The 16,469-nt window shown below is 41.2% G+C and overlaps 1 protein-coding gene across 1 annotated transcript in view; it reads left to right on the top strand.

Moving 5' to 3' along the window:
- Positions 1-5,119: 5,119 nt before the first annotated feature.
- The window catches only part of adgra1a (adhesion G protein-coupled receptor A1a), a 39,407-nt gene continuing 28,057 nt past the window's right edge, over positions 5,120-16,469 (top strand). Inside the window, exons 1-5 of the mRNA XM_071911235.2 lie at positions 5,120-5,406; positions 5,841-5,948; positions 6,509-6,632; positions 11,772-11,899; positions 13,255-13,378. Coding sequence (XP_071767336.2) covers positions 5,120-5,406; positions 5,841-5,948; positions 6,509-6,632; positions 11,772-11,899; positions 13,255-13,378 — 771 coding nt within the window. The remainder of the gene's footprint in view (positions 5,407-5,840; positions 5,949-6,508; positions 6,633-11,771; positions 11,900-13,254; positions 13,379-16,469) is intronic.

Genomic DNA, 16,469 nt, shown 5'->3' with positions numbered 1-16,469 from the left:
CACTCCAGAAAGAGTGTTGTCTAAACTACAACCAAGATAATTTACTGATAACTTCTCAATAATCAATGTATCACCTATTAAGACTTTAAAACCAGGTGATTTCTTTAGATTCATCTTAGAAGCAAATAAGATAGACTCGGTCTTCCCAAAATGACAGTTTATTGTCACCTAAGCTGGGGATACACTAGACAACTATTGCCCCGATTTTAGCCAGGATTCACAATCGGCCGAGTCTGTCCTGGTCTGCACTAGTCTGCAGATTTTGGGGCAGTCGGCGTGGCCAGTTGGCACAGAAAATCTATAAGTGTATGAGGGGAGCAGACTCTAATCGACAAGTGTATGAGGGGAACAGACTCTAATCTCTTGCCTCTCGATGTGAGTCGGAGCCACTACGATTATATCAAACATGTTTGATTTTTACAAGCAGAATCTGGACGCAGTCGGGTAGTGTATACTCGTCAACAACTCAAATGCGAATGGATCCCGTCAATAGCCAGTGAAAAACTAGCCATAACAAGCCAATACGGTGTTTAGCCCACACCAAGGAGCAATCAACTAGTTAATTCTTCATGCAATAAATTTCAGGGATGCAAACACATGTATGGTGAAAAAAGAGAGCTACCCGAAGTCAAAAAAAAAAAAACGCGACAGCGTAATGCATAACCATGTGACGAAGGCCTGTGCTATATGCTTAAATAAATAGGAAATTCTATTTAATATACTCAGATCAATAAGAGACAGACAGATGTTAAAAATTAAGTTTAGTTTTTTTTTCAGAATTAGAAAAGTAACATAACTGCAGTGTTGGGGAGTAGTTAACTACATGTAGTTCAATTATATCACAGACAAACTTCCTAGCGTTTGCTGCGTTTTTTTTGTTTCTTTTTTTACTAAAAGAATAAATTTTATTTCAGCACTGTAAGTCATTTCCCAACCGGTACAAACATGACTGCCATCTTTGTCTCTTTCTGAGCCATTACTCCCCTCCCTGTGAGATCAGATCACCAACAGCCAGACGAAAAAAAAAAAAAGCCTTCTTTTTCTTGTCTTTCCACAGTCAGGTGCTTCCATTATGCTAACGATGATGGCAAATTATACCAACCATACGCTGCACAGATAGTTTTTTTTTGGTGACCCTGGGTAAAATTATGTGTCTAATGGGCTGTTTTTGCATTTTTTTTTGTACGTGTGAATAATTAAGCGTATGCATGAATGAATGAAAACAAGCAGTAAAAAAAAATTTATGAAAACATCAGCTAGAAATGGAGGGAAAGGATGAGATATCTCCTGCAACTTCTATTGTTCTGATATTTCATCTCTCCCAGTTAGCACTATCCCCAAATCATAAGACAGTCATGAAATAGCCTACGTTGTCCCCTTAAACATTTTGCTAAATCATTAATTAGGGAGATTTCACCACTCACAACTGTGTTTTTTGTGGAAAGCCTCGCGGGGCTTTTATTTTGTAAGGAAAATGCGCTTCGGTGGCAAGCCTGGAAATGTGGCGAGTTTCACGGAACTTCAGCTTGAGAGGGTACTGGGAGTTCAAAATAACTGACGAAGAAGAGACCTGAGCCTGGAGCTGTAGCCTGGTAAAACCATCCTGATCACGTGACCTCACATTCTGTTTCGTTCCACGGATCAGTCTGGACTTCTAGCTAGTTTAATACATCCATGACTTCTAGCTGCCCACATCGATTTCCTGAAAGTACAATGTAACCGGGCCAATCAGGGTCTGCGTCGTAGCTGATGATGTAACCGGGCCAATCAGGGACTGCGTCATAGTTGATGACGTGAAATACAGGCCGCCGCTGCATCTCCCGAAGCATTGAGCGGTAACATTAACGTTAGTAGAGTAAACACAGCCATAAGTGCAGTTATTGCAGAAATAGACTCAATAACAACGTTCTTCCGACTAGATTTGAATTTGGATTCGTTGATTGGATGAAGGAGTTTGTCTGTCAAGGCAAGTACTCCCGCCCACTGAAATCGATGTGGGCGGCTAGAAGTCCAGACTGATCCGTGGAGCGAAACAGAATGTGAGGTCACGTGATCAGGATGGTCTTACCAGGCTAGTGGAGCTGGCCTGACAGCGGAGATTGGCCTGACAGTAGAACCTCCTTGGGTCTGCAGCCAGACCCCCCTTGCTGTGTCAGCCACGGTCCAGTAACAACCACGTAACCAGTGACGTAATGTGAGGTCCTTGCAACAGGTCCTGACAGTTGAGTAGAATTTTTTGCTCAATGCAGTTCACTCATATGAGCGTGACAGAAATACACTGTAGGAATCGTTAAGGAGATTTGTCCGTCACCATACCCCCCCCCCAAAAAATAAAAAATAAAAACTCTGGACGATTCACACAAGTCACCCAAACTGACGTGAAAAAAGTGACATTCGCTGAAAAGCGAGTTGTTTGCATCCCTGTAAATAGATAGATGTTATAGACTAGGTCAAAACCTAGTATATGGCTGGACCGTGTATGGGTGTGCCACGTGCCACGGCCGACCAATGGTGTAACTAACTCCGCTGTAGACTGTTAATATACAGAATAATAGTCCATACATCCATACTGATCTCCGTTCCAGCGCGTCCCGTCTCCTCTCTCGGCCGCTGTCCTCTCCACCGCGCCCACGGCCCGCATTGATCCTCCCGATCCAAGCCCCGGTCGCTCTGGTACCCATCGGTGCCGAAAACGCCGTTCGCCGGACACCCGGTGACGCATCGGTGTCGGGACCCCCGCTGAAATCTCGCCCGGATCACCTGGAACAAATCGGCACCCAGCTATTGGCACTGGCCGGAACCGTGCTCCCGGGAAATTCCGGGAAGCGTCGGCAGTAAGCCCCCGGTGCGCCGAAACCTCCATGCTTGTCTGTGTCTCTCTCTCCACCGACAGAACAGAGGGCTGTCAGGTGGACTGAGCTCGCGCATATGCATCGAAATAAACGGCGATATGATATAATTGTATAGATTCTACTTTAGCTTCAGTTAGCTTCAGCTTACATGCATGATATTGGTCAGCCTGCTTACTGTGTGGGAGAAACGGGCTCCTGATCTCAGTGGAGAAACAAGATGGCGGAGAAAACGAAACTAAAATTTCTGGCTCTGTGATCCTATGATGTGCCACGTGCCACGGCCGACCAATGGTGTAACTTCATCACTCAGTCAGTGACAGACATTTGCGTTTATAGGGCTGGCCCCGCTGTTGTGGTCCAGCCAAAAATACAGGGAAGCATAGGCGCCGATTTATGTTTCTGCCGGTGGGTGCTCAAAACAGTTGAATGCCCCACCCCCACGCCCAAGATAAACCTTCTGCAATAACCATAGCCTACATGACTTGTTGCTATACGGATTTGGAAAAAGTAGTCAAATGCACGCATTTCAGCACCATAGGAAATTAACAGTGACCGACACACGCACACACACACACACACCCACATACACACACATTGGAGATCAAAAGTTTAACTAACGATACACACCATGAAACGCACGGAAAATAATAATCAAAAAGGCTCACATGAACATAAATCATAGGCCAAGTGCACAATCCAACACAATCCGACACCACCGTGGCTGTGAGACACCGCTGCTATAGTACACCCATAAAGAACGCAACATAACAGTATAGGCTACAAGGGGCCTATTAACAAGCCAAACAAGTTATAATATTGTTACACGTTGCAAAACAAGTTGGATCAACTTGTTTTGCAAGCAACTTGTTTGCTATCAAATCAATGTAAATTTGGCCCCGGCCGCTGGCGCATATACAGTAGGCCTATCAAGTGCATTTTCCCCGTGGGTGCTCGGACCCGGAAGCACCCACAGAATTGGCGCCTATGCAGGGAAGACTCAATTATTGATGACACAAAACTTGGTAGTCCCGACCGGACAATGTAAATGTGCAGTACGGTTTTGCAACAATCATCTGGCACCGTAGCCAACATCGCCTACAAACGTTATCAGCTCCCACTTCATAGCTTTGGCTCCATTATGTAGCAACAGGTATTTGATTCACATTTGCTACTCACCTCCAGCTCCCTCTGCAGTCTGTGCAGTCCATACTGCCCACGTCTGCCCTTCCACAACTTTATGTAAATGCGTTTTGGGTCTGTGTATTTTTTGGTAATTCTATTTTCCTCCCTCTCTGCTTCTCTCTCTCCTTTCCGCTTTCCAGGCCTTGATGGTGCTGAAAGACGCACTGCTCTATATTCAGGTTGCAATCCCAAAATGTTTTTTTTTATTTTTGTTACTTTCTTTTCTGTTTTACAAAGGAGAAAAGGAAAATCAAGTCCTTTGTAAATGTTGTATCTGCCGTTTCTCACCAGGAAAACGGACAATGCCTTCCGTTTTCCATTTTTGGATTTTGAAATGAAAATTAAATCATCATTCGTTTTTCATTTTTTATTGTCTGTTTCTGAAAATAGAATGACCAAAACTGACTGACTGTTTTGCCCACTGTTTCTTTATTCCATGCAGATGGTGGCGCAACAACAACAGCAAGCTCTAGTAGGCTACCCATAAAAATGTATAATGTGAATTTATATCTATGCTGTACCCCCGTGTTTGCTTTGCTACCGGCATCTTGTAGCGTACCGCGAGAGCTCGTGTTTTCATGTGAGTTTGGTGCGTTTAGTTTGGTTCAGTTGCAGTGACAAGTAGTGTGTGCTCCCTCATCTGTCGTAGTCGTTAAGTGTGTGATCCCCAGTTTTTCAGTCGTCATAAAAAATCTGCAGAAACCAGTCGGTTAGTGTATATGCCCAGTCTTTTCATAATCTGTTAGGATTTTAAAAGTTGTGTGGTGTATCCCCAGCTTTTACCATCTTCTGATTTTCAAAAGTATCTTCTATCACACCTTTGTCAATGGGCAAAAAGTAATGCAGAATCATCAGCATAAAGAAAGAGGTCACAACAACTTTGATTGGCTCGATCCAAGATGGCTGCGTAGTATCGCTACTCCGACCTACTGAGCTCCAAACTTTTGTCATTTGTATGACTACCACAATTAAAATCCATGTAGCTGATGGACAGCACTAAGAAGAGAACGGCATAGTCAATGTCTCCTCACACACCCTCTCCGAGTTCTAAATCTATGTCGAAGAAAGCTAAGAAGAAAACCAGCATGGCGCAGCAATCTCCACCAGAAAGTCCTGACATAGACGCCGCTGCTGAAATCAAATCCGACACCCAGCTAGAATTGCTAGTGACCCTGGTCTCCTCCATGGGTGGAGTTAAAGATACCCTCAATGAGTTGCGCTCTGATGTACAAGCTATTCGTTCAGACATCGATTCGTTTAAAACCAAAATCTGCAAGATTGAGGCAGACCTAGAAACCACCACCACCACGCTAAAGGTCCTTTCTCAGCGTACGGATATAATTCAGGCAGCACAGCGACAGGACAGAGATTCGTACAGAGAAGTGGATAAAACACTCACCTCTCTCTCTCTGACCGTGTATCGGAGCTCGAAGACTGCAATCGACATTCCAATCTGAGGCTTGTTGGTCTTCCTGAAGGCGCCAAAGGTGGAGATGCTATCCAATTTCTTCAGAACAATTTGCCTAAATGGTTGCCACCATTGACCCAGGAGGCTCCCATTGAAATCGAGAGGGCTCACCGAGTCTATAGACCCGGCGGGCGACAAGATGCCAAAGGTCGGGAATTACCGCAAACACTGATATTTAAACTGCTTCGCTACACAGATAGACAAGCAATAATGAAGGCATACCGGCAGCTTGAAGTGAAGCCATCTCATGACCAGGCTCATCTGTTGTTGTTTTCTACTCTCATTCCACAACGCAGCGCTGTAGAGCCTTCTCCCCATGCATGGCGATTCTCCGCCAGAAAGGTAGAGCATTTCTTGCTCTATCCGGTCGTGCTGAAGGTGATTCATAATGGACACACCATGGAGTACAAGACTTCTGACGATGCAGATCGCTTCACCCGCGATTTGTGAGTAAGCTCTCCCGCAATTGGTGACTAGACTCTGATGGTGTTATGACTGTTATGTAGCCCTTTGGAACTTTGGCATGCATTAGCCTCTCACCATCTATTGACTCGAACTGCTCATCATATAGGTCACAGGTTTCTTGGCGGTCAATAGAAGAATCCATAGTCAAACCACGTAGACTGCAAGATCTGCCTTTTGCTGGGGTTCATTCCAGATTTGCCTCTTTGCGATTGGGCCCCATCATCAGTCATTCTTTAGAAATATGGTGCCAAGTGGAGAAGTATTTATGTGTTCCTAACTCATTACATAGGGACTCTCCCTTGTGGCATAATAATGTTTTTTTAACAAACCTAACTCCCTTTGTCTTTACCTCTTGGTCAAATAGAAATGTGTGTGTGCTGAATGAATTGTTTGATGAGAATGGTCTTAAAACCTTTCAAGATTTGAAAGAAACATTTTCTTTACCAGGCACTTCTTATTTTATGTATCTTCGATTGCGTTCAGCACTACGTGCCTATGGTGTGCCATGGAACTCCTCATTATCTGTCCACCCTATGCTCAGGCTCCTGACCCCCGATGAGAACATAAGAGGGCTTGTGTCGCTTCTGTATGGTAAATTAATAACAGTGAAAGAGCGTCCTCTTGGTGTGGTCACTGTGTGGAATAAGGAACTGGAGACATCAGGGGTGAATCCTAATTGGGATAATATTCGGGGAAACATATTTACATCTTCAAAAAACATGCATATCAGGTTATTAACTTTAAGTTGGCACACAGGTTTTATATCACTCCTCACAGGGCCTTTCAGATAAAGCTTGTAAATGATAACATTTGTAAGATATGCAATGGTAAGACTCTGGGTACTTTTATGCATATGTTTTGGGATTGCCCCATTATAGCTGACTTCTGGAAAAATGTAGCAGAAACCCTGTCACAATTATTGGATGTTGTTTTACCTGTGTGTCCGGCATTGCTTTTGCTTGGAGACGATTCAAAGGATAAACTGAACTCACAGAATAGACATCTTTTTATGGCTGGTACAACAGCAGCAAAAAAGACTATACTTAGAGGTTGTATGCCGTCCGTGTGGCTCGGTTACTACCTCAGTATCCTTATCTTAGAGAGATCTACTGCCAGGCTACACAAGGCTTCAACACTGACTGTTAACAACTGGACGAAGGGAGTAAACCTCATTAGAGTTTTAACGTAATGTAATTGAGGTAAGGCACTTGCATTTTTTAATTTATCTTATCTATTTGTATTTTTCTTTGTTGTTGTTGGGGTTATTATTATTATTATTATTATTATTATTATTATTATTATCATTATTATCACTCTTTTATTATTATTATTATTTTTTTTTCTTTTATCATTATTTTCTCATTTTAATATCTTTTGGCTCTGCGCTTTTGTTGTGGTTTTTGTACCCCCCCATTATCCTGCATGTACATACATGCATATACAGGGGACTCTTAGTCTCTCTGTCATCTTGTTTTTGTGATGGTGTCATGCTGTGAGGTGTTTGGTATGTTAAAGTATAAACAATAAAAATATATTCGCAAAAAAAAGCAGTCACAAGAACATGCAGCTTTCATATCATTGATATATAATTTTTGGGTTCAGACTGCGCCCCATTTACATCCACAATTTTTCTTGGCCATTTGGGTAAGAGCCTACCCAGCTAATAGCTGAATTCTTAAAACCCAAAGCCTTCAATTTCATCAGAAGAATAGAGTGATCTACTGTGTCAAATGCCTTTTGAAGGTCGAACAAAACCATTCCACAGAGTTTACCTCCATCTTTTTCTGCATATATGATCTGAAAACCACATTTCGAAGTAACTTCTATTCTTTGATTCTAACCTCCTTCACTGGAACTAGCAGATCAACAGATTTTACAAACATTGATTTAAAAATGTTCCAGGCTCTGTCTACATCCATGCATTGCAAGATCCAGAATATAGCCTGGCAGGTAGAGCAGCATCACTTTAGATTGATTAAATCAAACTACATTGATATGACTTGATACGACTTGTTTGAATCCAGCTGAACTCTCAGGAATCCACGTGCAGATAAAGACAAAAAGAGAATATTACAACCTGTCAGAAGACAGATGCAACAATTAAAATAATGTACTCAAAAGTGTATTTTCTTAACAATTCACTTAGACAGTGGCTATATAAATTGCCCACGTGATTTAGCCATCAATTTTTATCATTTGGTCATTGGCGCACTGCACCAGAGAAGCATGTGGCGTGGGGCGGGGAGCTGGCTTCTCCTGGGACTCTGAGTGTCCCCCCATAGTTGGTTGCCCTGCTGGAGCCAGGGTGAAGTGTTGGTGGCACTGGACTGCTCCAGCACCCATCACTGGGGTTGACTTCTAGCTGCAGCCACTGGCCACAGCTGCATCGCATGGGTGGAACAACAGCCAGCACCCTCGTAGGTGATCGTTTGAAACTAGCGACAATGACCATCTGGCGTGAAGCCAAGCCAGTCCAGGATCACCTGCTTTATCTGGTCTTGACAAAAGGATGCTGGCAAGCTGTGGGCTGCCAGCTGCGCCTCCCCCCAGAGCCAGCCCCTAGCCACCCACACAATGCTGCAGAGCACTTGAAGATGGTGAAGAATGTCTCTGGGTTGTCCACAGGTGTCAACTTTGGAATCCCAGAGTGGGGAAGATGTGGGGCCACCGAGGGTAGACCAGCATCAGCAGGCTGCTGACGAGAGCCCAATCCTCAACTTTGGTGTGCGCCATTGCAGGTGTCTCCTCATGCCCAAAACACCTTGAGTTTTGGGGTTGTTTCCTGACGTTGATTTGGCTGATGTTTTCACTCCTAACAAACTGCACCGCAGTTCGCTTGGAAGAGGACTGAGATCTGCATTTTGAGTTCAAAGTTCAAATGGCATTGTTTTCACCTGCCCAGACGAACCAAACTAAAGGAGTAAACACTCCAGAGCTCAAATAAACCATTCCAAACATGCGGTATGAACACGCCCACTGGACAAGTTTGGATAAACTGTCAAACAGCTTGGCATATTACCATGCTTTTTGCTTATGCAGAGCATGTACAGCATATAGGGCATAGAGTCTAGGGCGCGGAAGAAAACACAGAAGAGAATTAAGCCTCTATATTAAAAATAGTGCCTCATTGAAAAGATTGAAAAGATGAGGAAAGGAAGATTAGTTTGATCTGGACCAAAAGAGGTAGAGGAGGGGTACATTGATAGCCAATGTAAATCAGCATGTTGATGACAGCACCATAAACAGGGCAGCCTTATCGGATATGTAAGAAATATGTTGTACTGCTGCTATGTTGCACAGCCTAATAATTCTGTAATAATTCCTTTCCCCTTTTCATGAATAAATTCAACTTGGCATGTTCTAGTGCTGGATTTCTTATCTTATCAGATCTTATCTTATCACACACCAAGTGTGCCTGTCGAATGGGGCCACACATAATGCATGCCCTAGTGCTCAGGACAGAATTCAAGAGGGAATCACAAGTTTATGATTTGAATGGCATACCATCAATAGCTAAGCTGAGAGGTAGTCTTAAATTTTATCAGCACATACAGTACATAGCACATTTCATACAACAATGTAAACCAAAGTACTTCCAATAAGCGATATCAAACTTTCTAACCAATCCTGAAACTAATGTGTGCTATGTGGAGATTTCATTGAGACAAAATGATATAAACCAATATCCACACATACGGGCCAGCTGTGTTGCTGTTTTCACCTCTTTTCTAAAGCTTGTTGTCAAATTCTGCTCTGAACGAAGCTCCTCCCAGGCCATTCTGTAGCTTGGATTGGAACTGGAGATAGGAACATGTGCCTGGTAAATCAGGACAAGAAGATAAATTATATTTTCTCTGATACCAATGATCTTGTCAACAAAATATATAAAAACAAGCAAACAAACAAACAAAGCAATCCTATAAAAGTAAGTTTTAAGAAGTGCTTTAAAAGATTAAAAGCCCAGTCACCTTTAGGTGGCTTTCATACCTACATCATTTGGTGCGGATTTTACAAACTTTTTACTAAATTCAGATAATTTTGACAGGTGTGAACACACCATGGAGTCCACCTGGACTCAGGTGCGGACTAAAAACTTGCAAAAGGTTTGCCAAAAATCGACAGTCTTGGTCCATGCGGACCATGGTGCGGATCATTTCTGGTGTGGTTTTGCGTCGATCAATATTTTACGGAAATGAACATATATACAATCACCTAATGCATACATACTGTTGACAGGGGAGTTCTGTCTTGTCGATTCTTTTCCCAAGTCATTTCACCCTTCCTTACATACACTATATGGCCGAAAGTATGTGGACACCCCTTCTATTTTCCTCACAATCACCCCCAACAGTTCGAACTCTGACATTTAATTTTTTCCTAACAAGTACTGTATTCGTACACCTTTTGATTTGTTTGGGGCAAAAAACTGAGAGGTTATCTTGTAACATTTTGAATTTTGTCTACATCTACTGACCATAAATGGGTCTGCAAAAAGGCAAAATCAATATTTTTAAGTCAAAGAAATATGTGTGAATATAGTAGTATGTGAATGGCAGCAACTAATAGAAATTAGGAAGACTGAATCCAAAAGACAAGAAGAGTAATATGGTATACATAGTATCTTAAAGGAAAGTCAAGTATCGACTGATGTCACGTTCAGGTCATATCAGATTTATCATAAATATAAATTGTTGACTGGAAAAAAACATTAACGTCAATCTCCTATTGGTAATTGCAAGTAGAATATATATGGGAATTTTTTTCAGGCTACTTGGCATCACGAAATGCAATAGTGTGTCAACACAAGCAGTAAACGTAGCAGGGCATCCACGGATGTCAAAAAAAAAAAAGAATCCACCAATGTCAGCGGATGGATGGATTATTATAACGGAAATGTCGTACAATAATTGCTCAATTACAGCTATTCAAAGACTAGAAGGGGCGTTTGCTTTTTGGGTCCCTTTATGGGATAAACCGTTTGAGTTTCCCTTGGCCCCTCTGAATTGTACTGCAGAGCAGTGCTCCCTGCAAAGTGAGAGGTATATAAAGGTCTACAGTGAAGTAATTGACAAGTTTTGGCCAGAATCGAATGGCATGATTTCAAGAAGTTAGAAAATAAGGCCCAGGTTGAAAATAACGGGAATAATCCTTTAATTGTACTTTTATTGACACCAAAGCTCCTTCCCGCCCTGCATAATTATTTGTCATATGAATAATTCTACTGCTGAAAGTCTAGAATAACTTTCAGATGGGAGTAAAACTGCTGGGCCCTTTTGGTATGATTTTCCATGTGTGTGTTAATGTCATATTCTCACAGTGCTCTTTCTTATGCACTCATCCATTACTACTTCAGGGTAAACTAGATTTGTTTCCTCAAGCAGAAGTAATGCTACCACACAGAATCACCACACCCCTGACCAAGTACTCAGTGACCTTTCACACAACTCAAGTCCTGATTGGCTTAAATCAGCTTAGGACCATCTGGATAAGACTTAGTACTGTTAGTAGTGACCTTTTCCCCTTATTTTTCTGATAGTCTCTGGCTTTTCAAGTGGGGAATGCTAATGCAGTTCAGATCACTTCAGAGTCCTTGCATTGTTTTTTGTTGAGCGAGGGCATAATTTCTCATTCTTTTACTTACCCTTTTTATAATCCATTCTTATGGATCTTGTGGATGCTTTGCCCTTGTATGCTGATAAGTGATGATTCTCTTTTATTATTCTATTCTATTCTATGCTCTGTGAACTGAGAGGTGAAACGTAGTTTCCTTTCTTGTTCAATCTCTCTCTTTTGTTGTGTTTCAGGATTTGAAGAGGGTGCTGTCTTTCCCACCATACCCAGGGGATTACCTGCATCCAGTCGTGTATGCCTGCACTGCAGTCATGCTGCTCTGTCTACTCATCTCCATCATGACTTATATTGTACATCACAGGTAAGAACTCATCAACACTCGATGAAAGACTTCTCAACATTTCAACAAATATAATGTATTATTATTATTATTATTATTATTATTATTATTATTATTTTGTCTCACACACTTGAAAACTTTCAGTCATGGTTTTTGCTATGCCCTTGTAGGGATACACATTTTAAATCTTAATCAGTCTTCATTCGTGCTAACAACTCGTGCTGATGTTGATTAGGTATTAACGTTTTATAATAACACCATAAATTTGATGGATTTAAAAAAGTTGATGGGTAGTTTCCCCCCAGTTTCCAATCTAAGCATTATGTAAACGTTTAATGGACACCTACGGACATTTTAGAGCAGAATGGTGGCTATAATCTTAAGCACAAAATGATAATAGAATTATATAAGCTCTCCTGTTTATTTAAATGATAGTACTAATATTAATACTAGTACAAAAATGTATAATGTCCTAATATTAATACTAGTACTAAAATTAATAATGTCCACCTGTCATTGTAATGCATATACTCAAATGAATGTATCATATGTACTCACATTGGTGCTGTTTTTAGCCCCGCGACAGCAGGGGCCCTAAGGATCGCAATGTCGGTTGCTCTGTTCACCACTTTTTGTCACTTGGGTGAAAGTGTGCCTCAGGGAGTTAGACTGCAGACTCTCAATCGGGAGACCTGTGTTCAATTCCCGGCAGGGACACTTCCACAAAATTCAATGTCGCGGGGCTGTTAGACTCTTGTTGTACACCATCTCAAAATATTAGCAATATGCCTCATAGCTTTCTGAGTAAAATACTTTCAAATATAACTGCACACCTTGTTTGTTTCATTGGCTCCCTCTTATACACAGTATACTGTATATATTTTCCCTAAAATAATATCTACTCAAGGCAAAACATGCTGCAGTGTTACAAGTCAAATGAATTTCCACAACAAAACAATGAATAATTTGTATAATGCAATGAGCTTGATCAGTGTGATTACCTAACAGAGAACATTCCAACGTTGATTATATATGACCATCTCCAGGCCTTGGTCTATAAATAGTGGAAAAAAGAATGTCCTGCTTGACAATTTTTTTTCTGTAGAAATAATGGTTTTATATCAATAGATATACTTTGGCTAGGTGCTGTGATCTCGTTTTTGTTTCAAGTGGTTGTTGCTGCTGTAAACCTTCTCCTCCTTTCAAAAAAAGTGTGAAAACTCACTAGTTCTGCTAAACCATTAAACACATATGTAGAATTAATGCCATCTAAAACTTAAAGGTCTAGTACATTCAGAGACAAACCAAACAATCACAATTTTGGTGGGGGGGGTAAATAGGGGAGATGCTAACTTGTATTCATTAATTGTTTGCAGTGTGATCCGCATTAGCAGGAATGGCTGGCACACACTACTTAACTTCCTCTTTCACACGGGATTGACGTTTGGTGTGTTTGCTGGGGGCATCAATCAGATCAACTACCCGTTTGTGTGTCAAATCGTAAGTTGTTTTTTCCTACCTTTTCCTACTCACCATAGCTATATTTTAAAGCACTTTTAAAGGATAACGCTGGTGTTTTTTAATGTATTTCTTATCATTAACAAATCCTATGAAAATAACAAAATCAACAATGCGTTTGCTCTACTCCCATTACTTTCTGACTTCCCACATACCGTTTTTTAGCCTTCAACCCGGAAGTCATTGGCTCCAATTGTAAGCTAAAAACCTTTAAATACAGCTCACAAAGACATAGTTTCAATTTTTTAAATCGCTAACTGTTACCACGAAAAGTCAGGCTATTGTAGTTATTACCAAATCAAATTCAAATGGGAACAAATTCTTCATTACGCCGGGGACTATTTTCGGTGCTACGGAACTACTTTCCTGAGATGGAACACGTGTTTACGGTTGGCTTATTAAGTTGATTGAGGAAAAAGTCGGCCGGCCCGGTGCATCGCAGTGATGAAATATGCTGCCCAGAGCAACGGCATGGCTCTCTGACGTGTTTTTAATAGTTTTTTTAATACAATGGAGTTCTATGGCTACTGGGACATGGCTTCATTGGGCACTGGCTACATGGACAAGACTTGTTGGCAAATCAAAATCATTGCTGATTTTGTTATTTTCGTAGGATTTGTTGATGGTAAGAAATGCATTAAAAAACACCAGCGTTATCCTTTAAAACATGTCATGTATATTAGTGATACAGAACTGAAAGCAACCTCAGTTGTGGGTCACGCAATGCCACTCTTTTCACTTCAATAACTTTGCTGTGGCCAGGAGCTGGGTGTTCTGGGGGGGCATATAAATGTAGCTAGCTAACCAACATAGGGGCGTGGACATGTACAAGCATGGATTCTGAGGAAAAACACAAGACTAACGATTCTGTAATGATACATTAAACCATATTAGCTGTTTAGCTTCATTGACCTCCATGTGATGCTGTCTCTCCTGGTCTCTCTGCCCATCCAAACATTTGACTGCAAGCATATCGTTGGAGAGATAGCTACGCTATCAGTGACTATAATGGCTGTGGTATCTCTGCCTCTTCTACAATGGATTTCTCCCGGAATGATTGTTGAACATCGGTGCAAAATGGCGGCTCTAGAAAGATGCCCTTGCTCTTGGATTCTGAGGAACTGACAACAAAACCTGTTTACTGTTAATGTTAACAGTGTTAAGCAGTAGATGACAGTTGAATGCTGCATTTCCAGGCAGGCTTGCTGAGGGTCTGTCACCCTTGCACAAAGAACAGATGTAGATGGGCATGGATCTGGTTGAAAAGAGGTTCATAAACAAAATTACTGGAGGATCTTTTCGCTTCTGTTTGGCAGCCATGACACTATAAAGTCAGTTACACATTGTGAACCAGCAGTCATTTTGTTTCCCAATGGGATTGAGTACTGAAAATGAACCATACAGATGAAAAGACCCATTTGTGTTTTGGAGCGTAATGTAATATAAAAGGTATCCAGAAGGGCCTGGGACTATTGGGAATCCAATGCTATGGGTTAGGGTTAGGGTTAGCACACTCTCGGCCACCTAGGCAGCTATCACTTTTTCTCCCAGAATTCTCTGAATTGGCATCAGTTATTATCACTAGATATGATAGAATAATTTTGAATGGTGATGGTGAATGGCTAAACATTCACATAAATAATATGTCTGATTCGAAGGCTATGGAATTCATCAACCTACTGGACAGTTTAGAACTTACTCAACATGTCACTGAGGCTACACACAAACATGGTAACACACTCGACCTGGTTGTGACGAAAGGGTTAATGACTGACAATGTATCAGTGTCTAAAGTCTGTTTCCAACCACTATTGTGTATTCTTTGATTTGATTGTAACCAGGAACATGAAAGAAATTGTTGTTCAAAGGCAGTTCCTAGATGCAACAGCAGAACTTAAGTTCTCAGAGCTTGTAAGAGAACTGGGCCCGTATCCACAAACATTCTGAGAATCCTCTCAGAGAGCTCTTATCTTAGCCTAAAACTTCCTAGCAAGGAGTCCTAGCTTAGGAGTGATTTAGGAAAGTTCTCAGAGCAACTCTGAGCAAGGAATGGACAAGAACTTTTATCTTAGTGAGGAGGTGTGGTTGACCCCGTTGCTAGGTATGATGCTCTGTTTTGGACGCTGTCATTGGTCAACACGCCTCTTTTTGTCATCCAGAATGCACACAAGGAATCACACAAGATAAAACACAATTTACTTGTGTGGTTTGCTTATACTATCAAAAATAAAAAAAATAGAGCTGATTGGACAAAATCTTTGAAAACCGTACGAACCGTACTTTTTAATACTTGTACGGTCCTCACAGGTTGACGCATTATACCTTTATTTGGGTGAATGCAGTAATGTTATTTTACTTTACTAATTTGATAAGTTTTGGTGAAAATGGCTCAAGACTTAGTAGTATTAGTATAATTTATAGACTATATTGGCAAGCCTATATGAATAGGATTTTTGAACAAGAGTATATTGCCAATGATGCGGACGTGTCCCCATCAGTGACCAGACAATACAGAGAAAACTCGCTATATCCATAGCTGCTGTTTTGGTGGCGGTGCGCACGTCCAGTGGGAATTAAATAGGTTTCGTCACAATATGAGGCTGTGAAGGAGCTGTGATTGTTTGTGTGATTATTCTACTATGTGGTTGCATAGACCTAAATTATCACTGCTGCACTGTTTGCCTGTTGCTAAATATTAACATTGTGATAACTTTCATAATAATAATAGCATTAATGCGTCTTTTCTGCGTCTTTCAGCCATTTTCTCCTCTCCTTAAGAAACTCCTAAGCTCCTAAAAGTCCTCCTCTCTACTCTTAAGAGTTTTCCACCTTAGGAGTTCTCTTAAGGGCTAAGATGCTTTGTGAATAGCTTTTATCTTTACTAGGATTTAGTCTTACTTTAAGGGGAAATTCTTAGAAAATGTCATCACTCTAAGAATTTTCTTAGAATCTCACCGCTAGGACCAACTCTTAGTACTAGGAAGCTTTGTGGATACAGCCCCTGGACTTATGTCATCTAAATTGCTCAGTACATGAAATGGTTGATGCTTTCAATAATCTGAGTAATACACTG

Source organism: Centroberyx gerrardi, chromosome 20, assembly GCF_048128805.1.
Source record: "Centroberyx gerrardi isolate f3 chromosome 20, fCenGer3.hap1.cur.20231027, whole genome shotgun sequence".
Lineage (NCBI taxonomy): Eukaryota > Metazoa > Chordata > Actinopteri > Beryciformes > Berycidae > Centroberyx > Centroberyx gerrardi.
This window is presented reverse-complemented; position numbering and strand designations above follow the sequence as displayed.